Source organism: Hyperolius riggenbachi, chromosome 3, assembly GCF_040937935.1.
Source record: "Hyperolius riggenbachi isolate aHypRig1 chromosome 3, aHypRig1.pri, whole genome shotgun sequence".
Taxonomy (NCBI): Eukaryota; Metazoa; Chordata; class Amphibia; order Anura; family Hyperoliidae; genus Hyperolius; species Hyperolius riggenbachi.
Window position 1 is genome coordinate 378,263,837 of NC_090648.1, and position 13,926 is coordinate 378,277,762.

The 13,926-nt window shown below is 41.7% G+C and overlaps 1 protein-coding gene across 25 annotated transcripts in view; it reads right to left on the reverse strand.

Moving 5' to 3' along the window:
• The window catches only part of MICAL3 (microtubule associated monooxygenase, calponin and LIM domain containing 3), a 340,878-nt gene that overhangs the window by 43,282 nt on the left and 283,670 nt on the right, over positions 1-13,926 (reverse strand). For 24 of the 25 annotated variants that reach the window (XM_068277274.1, XM_068277272.1, XM_068277276.1 and 21 more), the window contains 3 exons: positions 9,040-9,090; positions 7,149-7,256; positions 2,001-2,094 (listed from right to left, as the gene is read on the reverse strand). In XM_068277274.1, the coding sequence (XP_068133375.1) occupies positions 2,001-2,094; positions 7,149-7,256; positions 9,040-9,090 (253 nt within the window). The remainder of the gene's footprint in view (positions 1-2,000; positions 2,095-7,148; positions 7,257-9,039; positions 9,091-13,926) is intronic. The other variant, XM_068277284.1, reaches the window with a different exon arrangement.

The window sequence follows — 13,926 nt, forward strand, 5'->3', positions numbered from 1 at the left end:
ACAATCCTTACTGTATTCAGATATGACCCAAGTGTCATCTAACAGCAAACTTTTTTTTTTTTTATCCATCCCAGGATTGCTGTACCACTTATGTTCTCCAAACTTAGCAAAAGAACCAGTGTCTCTGTGAAGGTTCCCTTTTATCCAGGAGATGCCATATCCATTTAGGAAATACAAATCAATAGGTTTAAGCAACCTGAAAGTGGAAGTTTATGCATACAGATTTTTATGTTTTTGCCACTTCAGGACTACACTATTGGAAACATTCTTTGTGCTTGTAAGGGTTTGTTCACACTGATTTTGCATTTTAAACTTTTAAAAAAATTGCTAGCGTTTTTAAAAGTGCTGTAAAAGCGCTTGTGTAATAAATTCCTATGTGAGTTTTCTCACATGAGCGATGAGCATTCTTTCCAATCCTAAAAGCGTCCTGCACCATTTTCTGAGCATTTGTGCTGCAATGCAAAGTATAGGAAAATTGCAAATTGCTTTAAAAATTACTTAAAACAGCAATTTTGTGAGCGTTTTTCAAGCAAAAGCACTTTAAAACACATTCAGTTCCAGGAAAAAGATTGCACTTTCTGGTTGTCTGTACACAGAAAATCTTATATAGTGCTGCAGCACTCCTGTATGCAGAGCTGTGGACACTTGGATCCACTCAGCTCTCCTCTATACTGCGATCAATCTCAGATAAAACAGAGTACAGCCGGAAAACATAGGGTGTAACGCTTGCACAAGCACACAGTGCAAAGTCACACGTGTTAAAAAGTGCCGTCAACCCACCACCACCAAAGTACCTGCTTACCCGCAGGTTGCTTTAAATGTAGCAGATGAGGCTGCCATTGCCTCCAGCAGATCAGGGTCTAAAAACACAGATGCACTCCTCATAAAAGCATTGTAACACAGCATGTAAAAATCTCTTACTGTTTGTCAGTACGCTCTTGCGCTCTGCAATGCATCAGCCGCAGTCAGTAATGGTACACAAACTTAGACTAGAGTAGCGTGCATTCTAGTTCCCCCCAAAATACTTTGTACACAGAAAATCGCAAAACAAAAACGCTAACAAAATCATTCGCAAAAACCGAAAATTGCACAAAAACTGCCAGTAATCGCTTCAAAAAAAAAAAAAAAAACTCACAAAAACACTTAGGACTTACGATTTGTAGTGTGAACTAGGCTTAATTGTTCGATTCTGACAAATGTGATTTTCAAAGCAGCAGTCCTGCTTGCTGTCCCTGTTACTCCACCGCTTAGCTGGAGGTTAGTGGCAAGGGTGCAGGGACAGTGAGGCCCCTGCTAAGAAAATCTACATTGTGTCAAGAACAAACAAACACAACATAGATTTCCAGTAGTATGGTCCTTGAGTGGGTAAACGGAGAACAAAAACACACACCCTAACCTGCAGGTGAAGAGTCTTTACCCAGGTGGAATCAATCAATCAGCTGCCAGAATACCACCTCCAAGCAGTTCTGATGGCAAGTGGGACCCCAACGCCACAGAGGTGGCATCTCTCAAACAGCTGACTAGTGAAACTTCAATGGTAGACACACCCAGAGAACAACAGTATTTACAATTGCAAGAATGGCATGTTTTATTTGAAAGAAAAAGTTCCCAAGAAGATTTAGTTGATTTTAAGTAGGGATTAGAGGAACAGATTAGTTTCTGATTACAGTTATTTTTTTATTCAACAAAAGGATGCCCTGATGCCCTTGTGGTTTATGTATATATGTGTGTTGTATTGATGTCTATTATGCCCTATGTTCTGATGTCTCAGATGTTTCTATGTTTCTATGTATATGCCCTGTATTCAAGTGCCAAGCCCAATTCCGGGCACGACCCAGTCGTGCTTGGCGAAATAAAAGTGATTCTGATTCTGAACTGCAGATAATTAGACTGATGACAACTGTCCAGTGTACTAATGTAAATGTAACAGTGAGAGAATCCATATTGGTTCTATAGAATAAACAAGAGATCAAAGATACAAATGTGAGGATAAAGAATACCTGCTTCCCCACGTAAGGCTTTCTCTACCGCCACCCCCCGCTCTTCCAGCTGCCGCTGCTTCTCCTCCACCTGCTCCAACTGCCGCTGGATTATCTGAAAACAAATGTAAAAGTGTGAATTCATTACCTCTTAACCGTGTATTGTTTTATGATTGATCTCCTGTACTGAATATCCATGGATAGCTCACTGAGGCAGCATTTATTCCATCGATGCCATATCACTGCCACTCTAATTTCACCTCACAAATGGTGCTTCTGACACTCTGGTCCTGGTGCACTGCATGTAGGTGACCTCTTGCTTTGTCCCGTGCACACAGGATTGCAGAAAACAGAGTACCGGTAAACTAGGTACATCTGTGTAATACAGCTTAGTGACCTGCATAAAATGTATGCAGGTATAAAAAAAATGCAATGAATGTTTTGTTTTTAGTTTGTTTTTTTGCTCCCATGCCAGTAGAATTTTAGGCAGCTGAAATCAGCTATGTGGAAGTAGTAATGGCAGAATCATGCTGTGGATTACAAGATGCAGATAGCCACACAGAAACACTACTACACATGTAGAGAGCACACTTCCTCTTGCGCAGACTGGGTGCGACTGGAGGACGTTACAGGACCCGCTACAGGAGCTGCAGGCAGCGGAGGATGGCGGCGTGGGAGTGATCTATGCACATGGGGCTGGAGGAAGCCCCAGGTATGTATAAAACTTTTTTCTTCTTCTCTGGTACACTTTAAAGTACCCTGAAGCAATATAGAAAATAAAAAGTTGAAAGGTTGTAAGAAGATGCAGAAATCATCTGGGGTATCCAGAAGTTTCCCTCTACCAAGGTAAGTGCCCTCTTTTATTTGCATTGACTATAGAACCCCTGGATGTACTTCTTAGGAGTAATGATTGTATTACAGATCTGCATGAGGGATTGTTAGTAGATAAAATCAGTTTACATGCTCCAGCTTTGTCTTGCTGACCCCAGTAAACCACTAGTTAGGGCTGTAGAGGTCAAATCTATTTGGTCAGTCCTTAGGCCTCAATGCTGGATACACACGATGCGTTCCCACACTCGATTCCCGTCGATTCGTTTATTTCCAACATGTCCTATTTGCATTTCGATGGATTGTTAGGTCGGATGGCATGCATCCTCGGGTCCAAAGAGAATTAAGTTCAGTTATAGCTAAGGCCCTTTATCTTATCTTTTGTGACTCTCTTGCAACTAGCAGAGTCCCAGTGGATTGGCGTACAGCCCACGTTTTCCCATTATTTAAGAAGGGCAAAAAAGCTGATCCAGGAAATTATAGACCTGTAAGCTTAACATCAGTTGTATGCAAACTATTTGAGGGGTTACTAAGAGATACTATACATGACTTCATAGTAGAAAATAATCTTATTTCTCAGCATCAACATGGGTTTACTAAAGACAGGTCCTGTTTGACTAACATGCTCAGCTTTTATGAGGTAGTGAATGCTAATATGGATATTGGGAATGCTGTAGATGTGATATACTTGGACTTTGCAAAGGCCTTCGACACTGTTCCCCACAGAAGTCTGGTGCAAAAGTTGAGGATGTAAGGACTGGGGAAGAGTTTGTGTGCATGGATAGGGAACTGGCTAATGGACAGAAAACAAAGAGTTGTGGTCAATGGATGGTACTCAAAATGGGAGACTGTTAGCAGTGAGGTCCCACAGGGGTCTGTACTGGGTCCAGTGCTCTTCAATTTATTTATTAATGACCTAGTAGATGCAGTAGTGAGCAATGTTGCTATTTTTGCAGATGATACAAAATTGTGCAGAATCATCAACTCTCAGGAAGATAGTGTCATATTGCAACAGGATCTGGATAGGATGGCTATATGGGCACATACATGGCAGATACAATTCAATGTTGACAAATGTAAAGTCATGCATTTTGGTCGTACCAATGGTCTAGCACCATACAAAATAAATGGGATACAGTTGGGAACATCAAACTTGGAGAAGGACTTAGGAGTACTCATCGACAACAAGTTAAATAATCATACTCAATGCCAAGCCGCTGCAGCTAAAGCGAACAAAATTTTGGGATGGATTAAAAGGGAAATAAAAACTCGAGATGCTAGCATAATATTGCCCCTGTTTAACTCTCTAGTAAGGCCACATCTGGAATATGGAATTCAGTTCTGGGCACGACATTACAAAAAAGATATTGCAGTTTTAGAGCAGGTACAGAGACGAGCTACAAAATTGATACGTGGGATGGAAGGTCTCGCTTACCAAGAAAGGTTAGATAAACTGGGTTTATTTAGTCTAGAGAAAAGACGCCTTAGAGGAGATCTAATTAACATGTATAAATACATCAGAGGGCAATATAATAGCTTGGCGGATGAGCTTTTTGTCCCTAGGCCTTCTCAAAGGACTAGAGGACATGAGCTGCGCATGGAGGAAAAACGTTTTAGCCATTTATTTAGGAAAGGGTTCTTTACAGTAAGAGTGATTAAGATGTGGAATGCATTGCCACAGGAAGTTGTTATGGCAAACTCTATACCTGCATTTAAAGGGGGCTTAGATGCTTTCCTTGCGTTGAAAGACATCCATGGCTACAATTACTAGGTTATGCCTAATGATGTTGATCCAGGGATTTTATCTGATTGCCATCTGGAGTCAGGAAGGAATTTTTTCCTTTTGGGGCTAATTGGACCATGCCTTGTGGGGTTTTTTTCGCCTTCCACTGGATCAACAGGGGTATGTGGGGGACGGGCTGGAGATGTACTTTGTACTGGTTGAACTCGATGGACGTATGTCTTTTTTCAACTAAAATAACTATGTAACTATGATTTGGCATACTTTACATGCAAATCGACCTAACGATCCATCGAAATGCAAATCGGACAAGCTGGAAATAAACAAATCGACGGAAACCGAGCGGGAAATCGAGTGCGGGAACGCACCGTGTGTATTCAGGATAAGACTGATCGGGCAAAATCCCCCATGCTTCCTTTGGATGCGTTTCTACCAACAATGAAGGAGGTTTCCAACCCATATCACATACAAGATTCTCTAGGCCACTCAAGAGTCTCTAGGCCACCTCTCAATTTTATTGATCGAAACATTTCCCCTTTATTGAGTCTTGTTTATTGTAAATTGGCAGCCTGGAATACCTTACATGTTAATACTGCTGATCTTATTTAAAATGATACTCCTCTCTGAAGTTCTTTATATTCTCTGGTACTCTCCCATGGAAATTCCAATTAAGATGTTAGCTATGCTTCATTCATATTTATTCTCTCTGTTCTGTAGTTCCACCATTGTCCTCCTTCGAATAGATTTGAACCATAGGCTGAATAACTCTTCAGGATTCCTCACGCAGGCTTCGGGAGTACTTGTGACTCAAGAGTACGTCCAAAAACGAGCAGATTCGTACTATGCATGCATGCGCAGTACTAATGCACCAGTCTTTGGAAGTACTCATGAATGCGAGTGCTTCTGAATACTGCTGAGGAGTCCCAAAGGCACATGATTTCAATGGGGGGAGGAGGACATCGGTGGAATGAGGCGACAGAGGGGACCGGGAAGGATCTATTGTATTGCGGCCTAATCTGTGAACATTGTGGAACTGTGGCAGTTGACAATATTGCTTGTTGAAGCAGTAGACCCATACACATATTTAGGCAAGTAATTTCTCTACTTCAAAGTAGTCGATTATTATCATATGTTTGCAGTGTAAACGTTGTGTAATCCCTTGATGTGGTTTAGTTTTTGCATCAATTGTAGTGTACTGTAAGGCATAGGTGTTTAACTGTTTTATTTCGTTTGATTCCATATTTTAACTTTTCAATGTTTGAAATATTTTCCTGTGTAATGATTATAACCAATCCTACTTGTGTATCTTTTCATAATTGTTTTACGCTTTTCACATTATGTTACTCTCTGACACGCTCACTGTACCTGTAAAGGCTCGTACACACGTTCAACAAAACTGCCTGATTGTCGTCCGACTTTAGTCCGTTTTAGACTGTTGGATGACAATCAGGCCTGTGTACACATGCAAACTACTTGACAAGTGACTGATAACAGGCATTGCACCCGATCCAACTGTCGGAACTATGTTGGCCTATGGTCGTCTGATATTGTGCAGATGGTCCGTGTGTATGGTCCGTTGTTTGAACGACTGTTAAACTTGTACTTGTTTTCAATGTGTAGTCCGTCTTTCCACTATCGTGCACAGTATGTAAATGAGTTGGTCGATTATGCATCCGGACATAAAGGTCGTGTGGTACGTTAGGTTGTTCGGTTCGTCATGCCGTGCGGGTGTTCGTTTGCACGTTATGTGCTTGTTGAACGTGTGTATGTAACTTAACTGACAGCACCTTTTGTAGCTGCCTACTATGTTTGTCCTTTCAAATAAACTTTGTATGCTAAGTGAAGAAAAAAAAAAAAAAAGAAGAAAAGTACAGAAAGTCAACATACAACCAGGGAGGGGGATCACTTCAGGAGGAGTGGAGACATTTTAGAAGCATATTATTTATATGGTGAACAGTGCACACTCTACTTTGTTTACTATTAGTATATTGACACAGAACTCACTAAATAAACTGGAAGTGACATTATAAAATGTGGTTAAAATCCATAACGGAAGTATATCGCAGTATTGATTAGGGTCTTATTTTTAGCACATCTGCATATTATTACCAGTCACCTAAATAAGACTGCGCGGCTTGCAATACGGCCAGGCGGAAATCCAATAGCCGATTACTACATTAAATCTGCATCAAATATTGGAAAACATCCATACGCTATTTAGTGTATAAAGTATATGGACACATTAATGGTTTAGGAAATGGAAGCACCGTCACCAAGCTTCCAGTAACAAGGCACTTCTAGCAAGGATACGGGTCTACGTTCTCAATAATGGGGTTATGAGTAGAATACAGAGGTAGAAGGCATGATGTTTGTGAAGCTATATCTTGCGGTAGAGTAGTAATAAGAATACACAGCTCAAGCTAAATGTTTACAGTAAAGGAGAAAATTGGACCGAATATGGGAATGGCAGCCAAGATGGATTAGCAGCTTTACCAGTGCATACCAATAATATTATAGGAAAAATTACATACCCAAGAGCCAACAGGTTTTTGTTTAATCATGAGAAAGACATATCAAACAACATATCTTGGATCACCTACCTGGGCCCTGTGCAGCCTCTTCAGCTCCTCCTGCTTGGCCTGTCGCCGGGCAGCTTTCTGCACCCTCTTGGTCAACTTGGTGTTTAGCTCCTCGTCTGTGTAAGTTTTCTGCACAGATGAAAATGCATTAGAACAGCTACAAAGGATATTGTGAGGCAGCCACCACCATGCTAAGACCTCCGCCACCTCAAGACATAGTTGTGTTAATGTAGTGAAAGACTCCTTAATGACCTCTGCAGGTCATTAACAATCAGCATACTATCAGCTAAGCCCAACAATAGGCCATAGAATGCCTCTCCAATACACAACTAGGGCACAGTTGCTCCATAAACTCCACCAGTACAACTCAGGAACAGCTTCTTCATCATTCTTCCAATACTCAATCAGGGCAGCTACTCCTTCCATTCCTCCAATAATCAACTAGGGCAGCTAATCCATTCATTCCTTCAATATTCAACCAGGGTAGCTACTGCTCATATTCTTCCAATAATCATCTGGGACAGCTATTACATCCATTCCTCAAATATTCAACCAAGCTAGCTACTGCTCATACTCCTTCAATAATCAACTGGAACAGCTACTCCATCCATTCCTCCAATATTCAACTAGGGCAGCTGCTATATATGTACTTGACTAAGGCATCTGTTATATACTTCCTCAAATACTCTAATTGGGCATCTAATTCATCCAGTCCTCCAATACTCAACTAAGGCAGCTGTGCCATCACTTTCTCCAGTATTCAGGTGAGGCAGCTTCTCCTAAACAGGCATGGCAGATGCTTCCTCACCTCCTTCAATGCTCAACTGCGACAGCTGACCCATCACCACCCACCCTTTTCTACCCCGCTCCCCCAAATACTACCACCAAAAACAGGAAGACATCAATCATCAACCACCTCTTACTATTGCCACACTATATACTGTACCATCTAAGTAGGTGTATACGTCTAAACCTCAATCCAGTTATGGAACTCCCTTTCTAGCCTAGATGATCACTATTCCTCCTTATCCGTATCTTCATCCTCCACATAATCATTTCATAGTAAATTTCTAATTTACAGAAATGTTCCCTACAACCACCATCTATATCTCAGTAGTCTATACTCCACAAGCTTAGGTTACTCGGATGCCACTAGGCTTGAGGCTCATTTATAACACTCCTCTATTTAGCAATTAATTGCAAACTGCAGCGAGCATACATGCAGGGAAATTATCAGTGGATTGCTGCTGATAGTGCTGTGCAGTAAAGCTTTCTGTGCACTGCAAGGACATGTCTATTATTATAAGGTCCCAGTTACATATGGCCAGCGAGAGTTTGATAATTCCAGCTTGTATGCCTATTTTAATATTTTATATTTGCACATTATAAGAAGCTTGGAATTGGGCTAATCCTTAGCAACTGTGATTGCCCAAGGCTAATCACAAAACAGATTGCATTAAATTTGCACTTAAGCCAAAATTATTAGCCTCACACTGACCATCTTTAGTCTCTGCAGGACACTAATAGGTCAAGCCACCAGAAACAGATATATCAGTATTTGATGGATGCTGGAAAGTTAAACACCAAATATAAACAGCAAGTAATACAGTATGAAGAGAGTTACTGAAAGATAAAACCTGCGAACAGACTCAGAAGAAGCAAAGCCCAGACTTTGAAGTCAAGTGATGCAGCAGTTGGCTGAAAATGTGCCTCCAAATGCAAAACATAGGAAAGAGTGCACAAAGCAAAGAGAGGGGGAATATCCTTAGCTGGATATTCTAACAAACTAATCAGTAATATGTAAGGAGATCAAAAAACACAAGCAGGTATCATACAATTCCAAGGTGAAAAGAAAAAGAGGGAAATGGCAGGGAAAGAGTTAAAATCAAGTGGATTATAACGATGTCAATACCTTGGATGAGTATGACCGTCTGAATGCCAAGGCATGAGGCACATAGACCGACTGACACAAGACACGTGATGGGGAGGGCAAAATGAAGCAAATTAATCAAGTTAAAGCAAATGAAATGAGATTAATAAATAAAGTAATCAACTGAAGAAACACACAAATGAACTATTTTGCTGCCAAAGATGCCTGTGCGGGATTATGGGAGAACATTCCAGCATCTGACATGACCAACATTTAACTACCATATTGTGCTGGGACTTCAGTGAGATGTAAAAGCCACATCTCTCATGATGCACTGCTGGAATCTCACGGGTCAAGAATACTTCCTATTCTACTATATCCCTCACAGCCATTATTTGCCAGCACAAGAGAGTATACAATCAGGGCTGCCAACTGCCAGTAGGTGAAACAGCACAATTTTACCCCCTAGCAAAAGAGGAGTTTACAAGAAATCCTTTCTCATAAAAATAATTAATTGAAACTCAGCTCCAGCCAACACTTTTAATACTAGTGTTGAATAGATTAAGGAAAAGTTGAGATCTCTGTAAGATAAGATTTTACCTCTATAACTCTAACTCTAGAACTCCATTGAAAGCACCAAGGTGACATGACCAGGTCTCTTCTGGCATGGATCCCAGGGTCTTAAAAGATTTTGGGCTGAATTTGAGGGAGAGCTCGGCAAAAAGAAGGAGCACGCCTTACATAGCGGCGCGCGTTGCTATGTAAAAAGTGTGCCTTCCTTAGTTAAAAGGAAATGTGGGTAGTCCTGTAAAGTATCGTGACCGTGAAACTTCACTAGTGGACGCTGCTATGTTAATTAACACAGTTACTAAACATAATTACTACCTTAATTAACATAGTAAGTGGCCGCTTGTGAAATATCGTGGTAAGCAACATGGGTAGCCAAGGAAGGCTTGCCCCTTACATAGAAACGCGCGCTGTTATGTAAGGCATGCATAGTCCTACTCCTTTTTAAAGAGTGCTCACTCACATTAAGCTGTGCTGCTTTAGAAGAGAAGCAGTTCATGTTGCCACTAACTGGGAGGGCAATATGGCTATTGTCACTCTCTCTCCCTACCACTGTAGGTAAAAGGAAACATTTTTTACCCCCCAGTGCCACATTCCTTCAAAGGATTATAGAATGCAGAATGGGGGATTGTGGGAGGGGATGTGTCTACCATCCTAACTGTAGTGTTGGTCTATAGTGGGAGATGTGATTCAGAGGTGACATCTAGACATCCAGGGTGCAGGTGCCAATGTTGTAAAGGACACAGTTCTGGGTGTGGCTTGATTGGTTTTTATTTTCTGAAACTGGCTTTGCTATTGGTTTCAGTATTTTTTTGCCTACTAACTCTTTACCCCTAAAATTGAAGCCCTTTCCCGCTAACTAACCTAGTGTTCAAACTACACGCCACGCAATAGAAAAAAAGGAAGGTGGAGGATTTATTTGAATCCTCAAGAGTAAAATCATCTTCTCTTCATCGGGAAGATCCTGTTGCTCTGACACAATAGCCCCACTCATCTGTATCCTAAACCTCCCTTCCGCATGAAAGGTTGCCTCAAGCAGTCCCAGGGTGTACTCTTGCAGACAGAAGCTGTCTCACAAGCTGTGCCCCCTCCCTCCACTCCTTGCTTAGTTTAAAGTGGACCTGAACTCTTGCACAAGACAGAAGGAAAACAGAGAGAAATGTGCCCTGTATGTATTTAGAGAGTTTAGCCTGTCCAATTCCCCCTCATCTGTGTCTAATCACAAGTTGTAATTTGATCTCTCCCCTGGGTCAGCTGACTGCCACCGCTGATAAGCCCATTTGAAAGCACGGGATGTTAACAATATGTCTGCTTCCATAAAAGCAGGAAGTAGAAACTAAATAAATTAAAAATAGACAAGGCACCTGGCCCGGATGGCATGCATCCTCGGGTCCTAAGAGAATTGTCAGTTATAGCTAAGCCCCTTTATCTTATTTTTTGTGACTCTCTTGCAACTGGCAGAGTCCCAGTGGATTGGCGTACAGCCCACGTTTTCCCATTATTTAAGAAGGGCAAAAAATCTGATCCAGGAAATTATAGACCTGTAAGCTTAACATCAGTTGTATGCAAACTATTTGAGGGGTTACTAAGAGATACTATACATGACTTCATAGTAAAAAATAATCTTATTTCTCAGCATCAACATGGGTTTACTAAAGACAGGTCCTGTTTGACTAACATGCTCAGCTTTTATGAGGTAGTGAATGCTAATATGGATATTGGGAATGCTGTAGATGTGATATACTTGGACTTTGCAAAGGCCTTCGACACTGTTCCCCACAGAAGTCTGGTGCAAAAGTTGAGGATGCAAGGACTGGGGAAGAGTTTGTGTGCATGGATAGGGAACTGGCTAATGGAAAGAAAACAAAGAGTTGTGGTCAATGGATCGTACTCAAAATGGGAGACTGTTAGCAGTGGGGTCCCACAGGGGTCTGTACTGGGTCCAGTGCTCTTCAATTTATTTATTAATGACCTAGTAGATGCAGTAGTGAGCAATGTTGCTATTTTTGCAGATGATACAAAATTGTGCAGAATCATCAACTCTCAGGAAGATAGTGTCATATTGCAACAGGATCTGGATAGGATGGCTATATGGGCACATACATGGCAGATGAAATTCAATGTTGACAAATGTAAAGTCATGCATTTTGGTCGTACCAATGGTCTAGCACCATATAAAATAAATGGGATACAGTTGGGAACATCAAACTTGGAGAAGGACTTAGGAGTACTCATCGACAACAAGTTAAATAATCGTACTCAATGCCAAGCCGCTGCAGCTAAAGCGAACAAAATTTTGGGATGCATTAAAAGGGAAATAAAAACTCGAGATGCTAGCATAATATTGCCCCTGTTTAACTCTCTAGTAAGGCCACATTTGGAATATGGAATTCAGTTCTGGGCACCACATTACAAAAAAGATATTGCAGTTTTAGAGCAGGTGCAGAGACGAGCTACAAAATTGATACGTGGGATGGAAGGTCTCGCTTACCAAGAAAGGTTAGATAAACTGGGTTTATTTAGTCTAGAGAAAAGACGCCTTAGAGGAGATCTAATTAACATGTATAAATACATTAGAGGGCAATATAATAGCTTGGCGGATGAGCTTTTTGTCCCTAGGCCTTCTCAAAGGACTAGAGGACATGAGCTGCGCATGGAGGAAAAACGTTTTAGCCATTTATTTAGGAAAGGGTTCTTTACAGTAAGAGTGGTTAAGATGTGGAATGCATTGCCACAGGAAGTCGTTATGGCAAACTCTATACCTGCATTTAAAGGGGGCTTAGATGCTTTCCTTGCGTTGAAAGACATCCATGGCTACAATTACTAGGTTATGCCTAATGATGTTGATCCAGGGATTTTATCTGATTGCCATCTGGAGTCAGGAAGGAATTTTTCCCATTTGGGGCTAATTGGACCATGCCTGGTGGGGTTTTTTTCGCCTTCCTCTGGATCAACAGGGGTATGTGGGGGACGGGCTGGAGTTGTACTTTGTACTGGTTGAACTCGATGGACGTATGTCTTTTTTCAGCCAAAATAACTATGTAAATAACTATAAAACACTGCAGATTTATTGAAAGATTTGTATCAGCTGTAACGAAGAAATGTTTTTCTTTAACCTCCCTGGCGGTAAGCCCGTGCTGAGCACGGGCTATGCCGCCGGGAGGCACCGCTCAGGCCCCGCTGGGCCGATTTGCATAATTTTTTTTTTGCTGCACGCAGCTAGCACTTTGCTAGCTGCGTGCAGTGCCCGATCGCCACTATACGCTGCCGCAGCCGCCCCCCCCCAACCCCGTGCGCTGCCTGGCCAATCAGTGCCAGGCAGCGCTGTGGGGTGGATCGGAGTCCCCTTTGACGTCACGGCGTCGATGACGTCGGTGACGTCATCCCGTCCCGTCGCCATGGCGACGGGGGAAGCCCTCCAGGAGATCCCGTTCTTTGAACGGGATCTCTTGATCTCCGATCACCGGCGGCGATCGGAGGGGCTGGGGGGATGCCGTTGAGCAGCGGCTATCATGTAGCGAGACCTCGTCTCGCTACATGAAGAAAAAAAACATTTAAAAAAAAACAAAACGTATTTGCTGCCCCCTGGCGGATTTTGACAAACCGCCAGGAGGGTTAAAGGTTATTATTCTGTTACGTATCTTTTAGAGCAGAGAGGAATTCTGAGTTCAGGTCAGCTTTAACATTGTTACCCATCTAAAAGCAGTAGTGTGGCATGGTACACATTGCTCTGTACCTTCTGTTTGGGCCTCCCCTTCAGCTGCACAGCACCATTTACACTTATAGGTAAGCAGAGTGATAGGATTAAAATAAATTGTAGTTAGCAGTATTTTAATGCTGCGTCCAATACACTTGCTAAAGGAAAGATCTGTTGCTGCATTAACAGTGTTGTTAAGGGCACATTGGTGCAATAAGTAACAAGATGTATTGCTGCCTGTACAGATCCAGCCCTGCACTGAGTATCTATTCCTACTGACACAGCATGAGAGATCGGAAGCATTACAATGTTTAAAAAGAAATGAACTATTCAGGTAGTTGACAACCCTGAAAACATGACAGATATACAGAGCCTGAGAAATGGAGGGGGAAAGGTCATGTTTGACCTCACTTGTGGGCAGAACAAATCAAAATTAGATGGAATCCACTGGAAATCTATGTGCAGATATATAACAGCAATTTGAGCCATTCATTTCAGGAGTGTTTTTAGTGCCCAGTGATGAGGTAAAAAGTTTTAGGTTAATGTTTTTTTCAGAAACATCTATGTGGAAATCTATGTGCAGATATGTAACAGCAATTCTCTCTGATCAAATTCAAATATAGAATGATCTGATGATTGTATCTTCTGCCCCATCTGCCAATGTG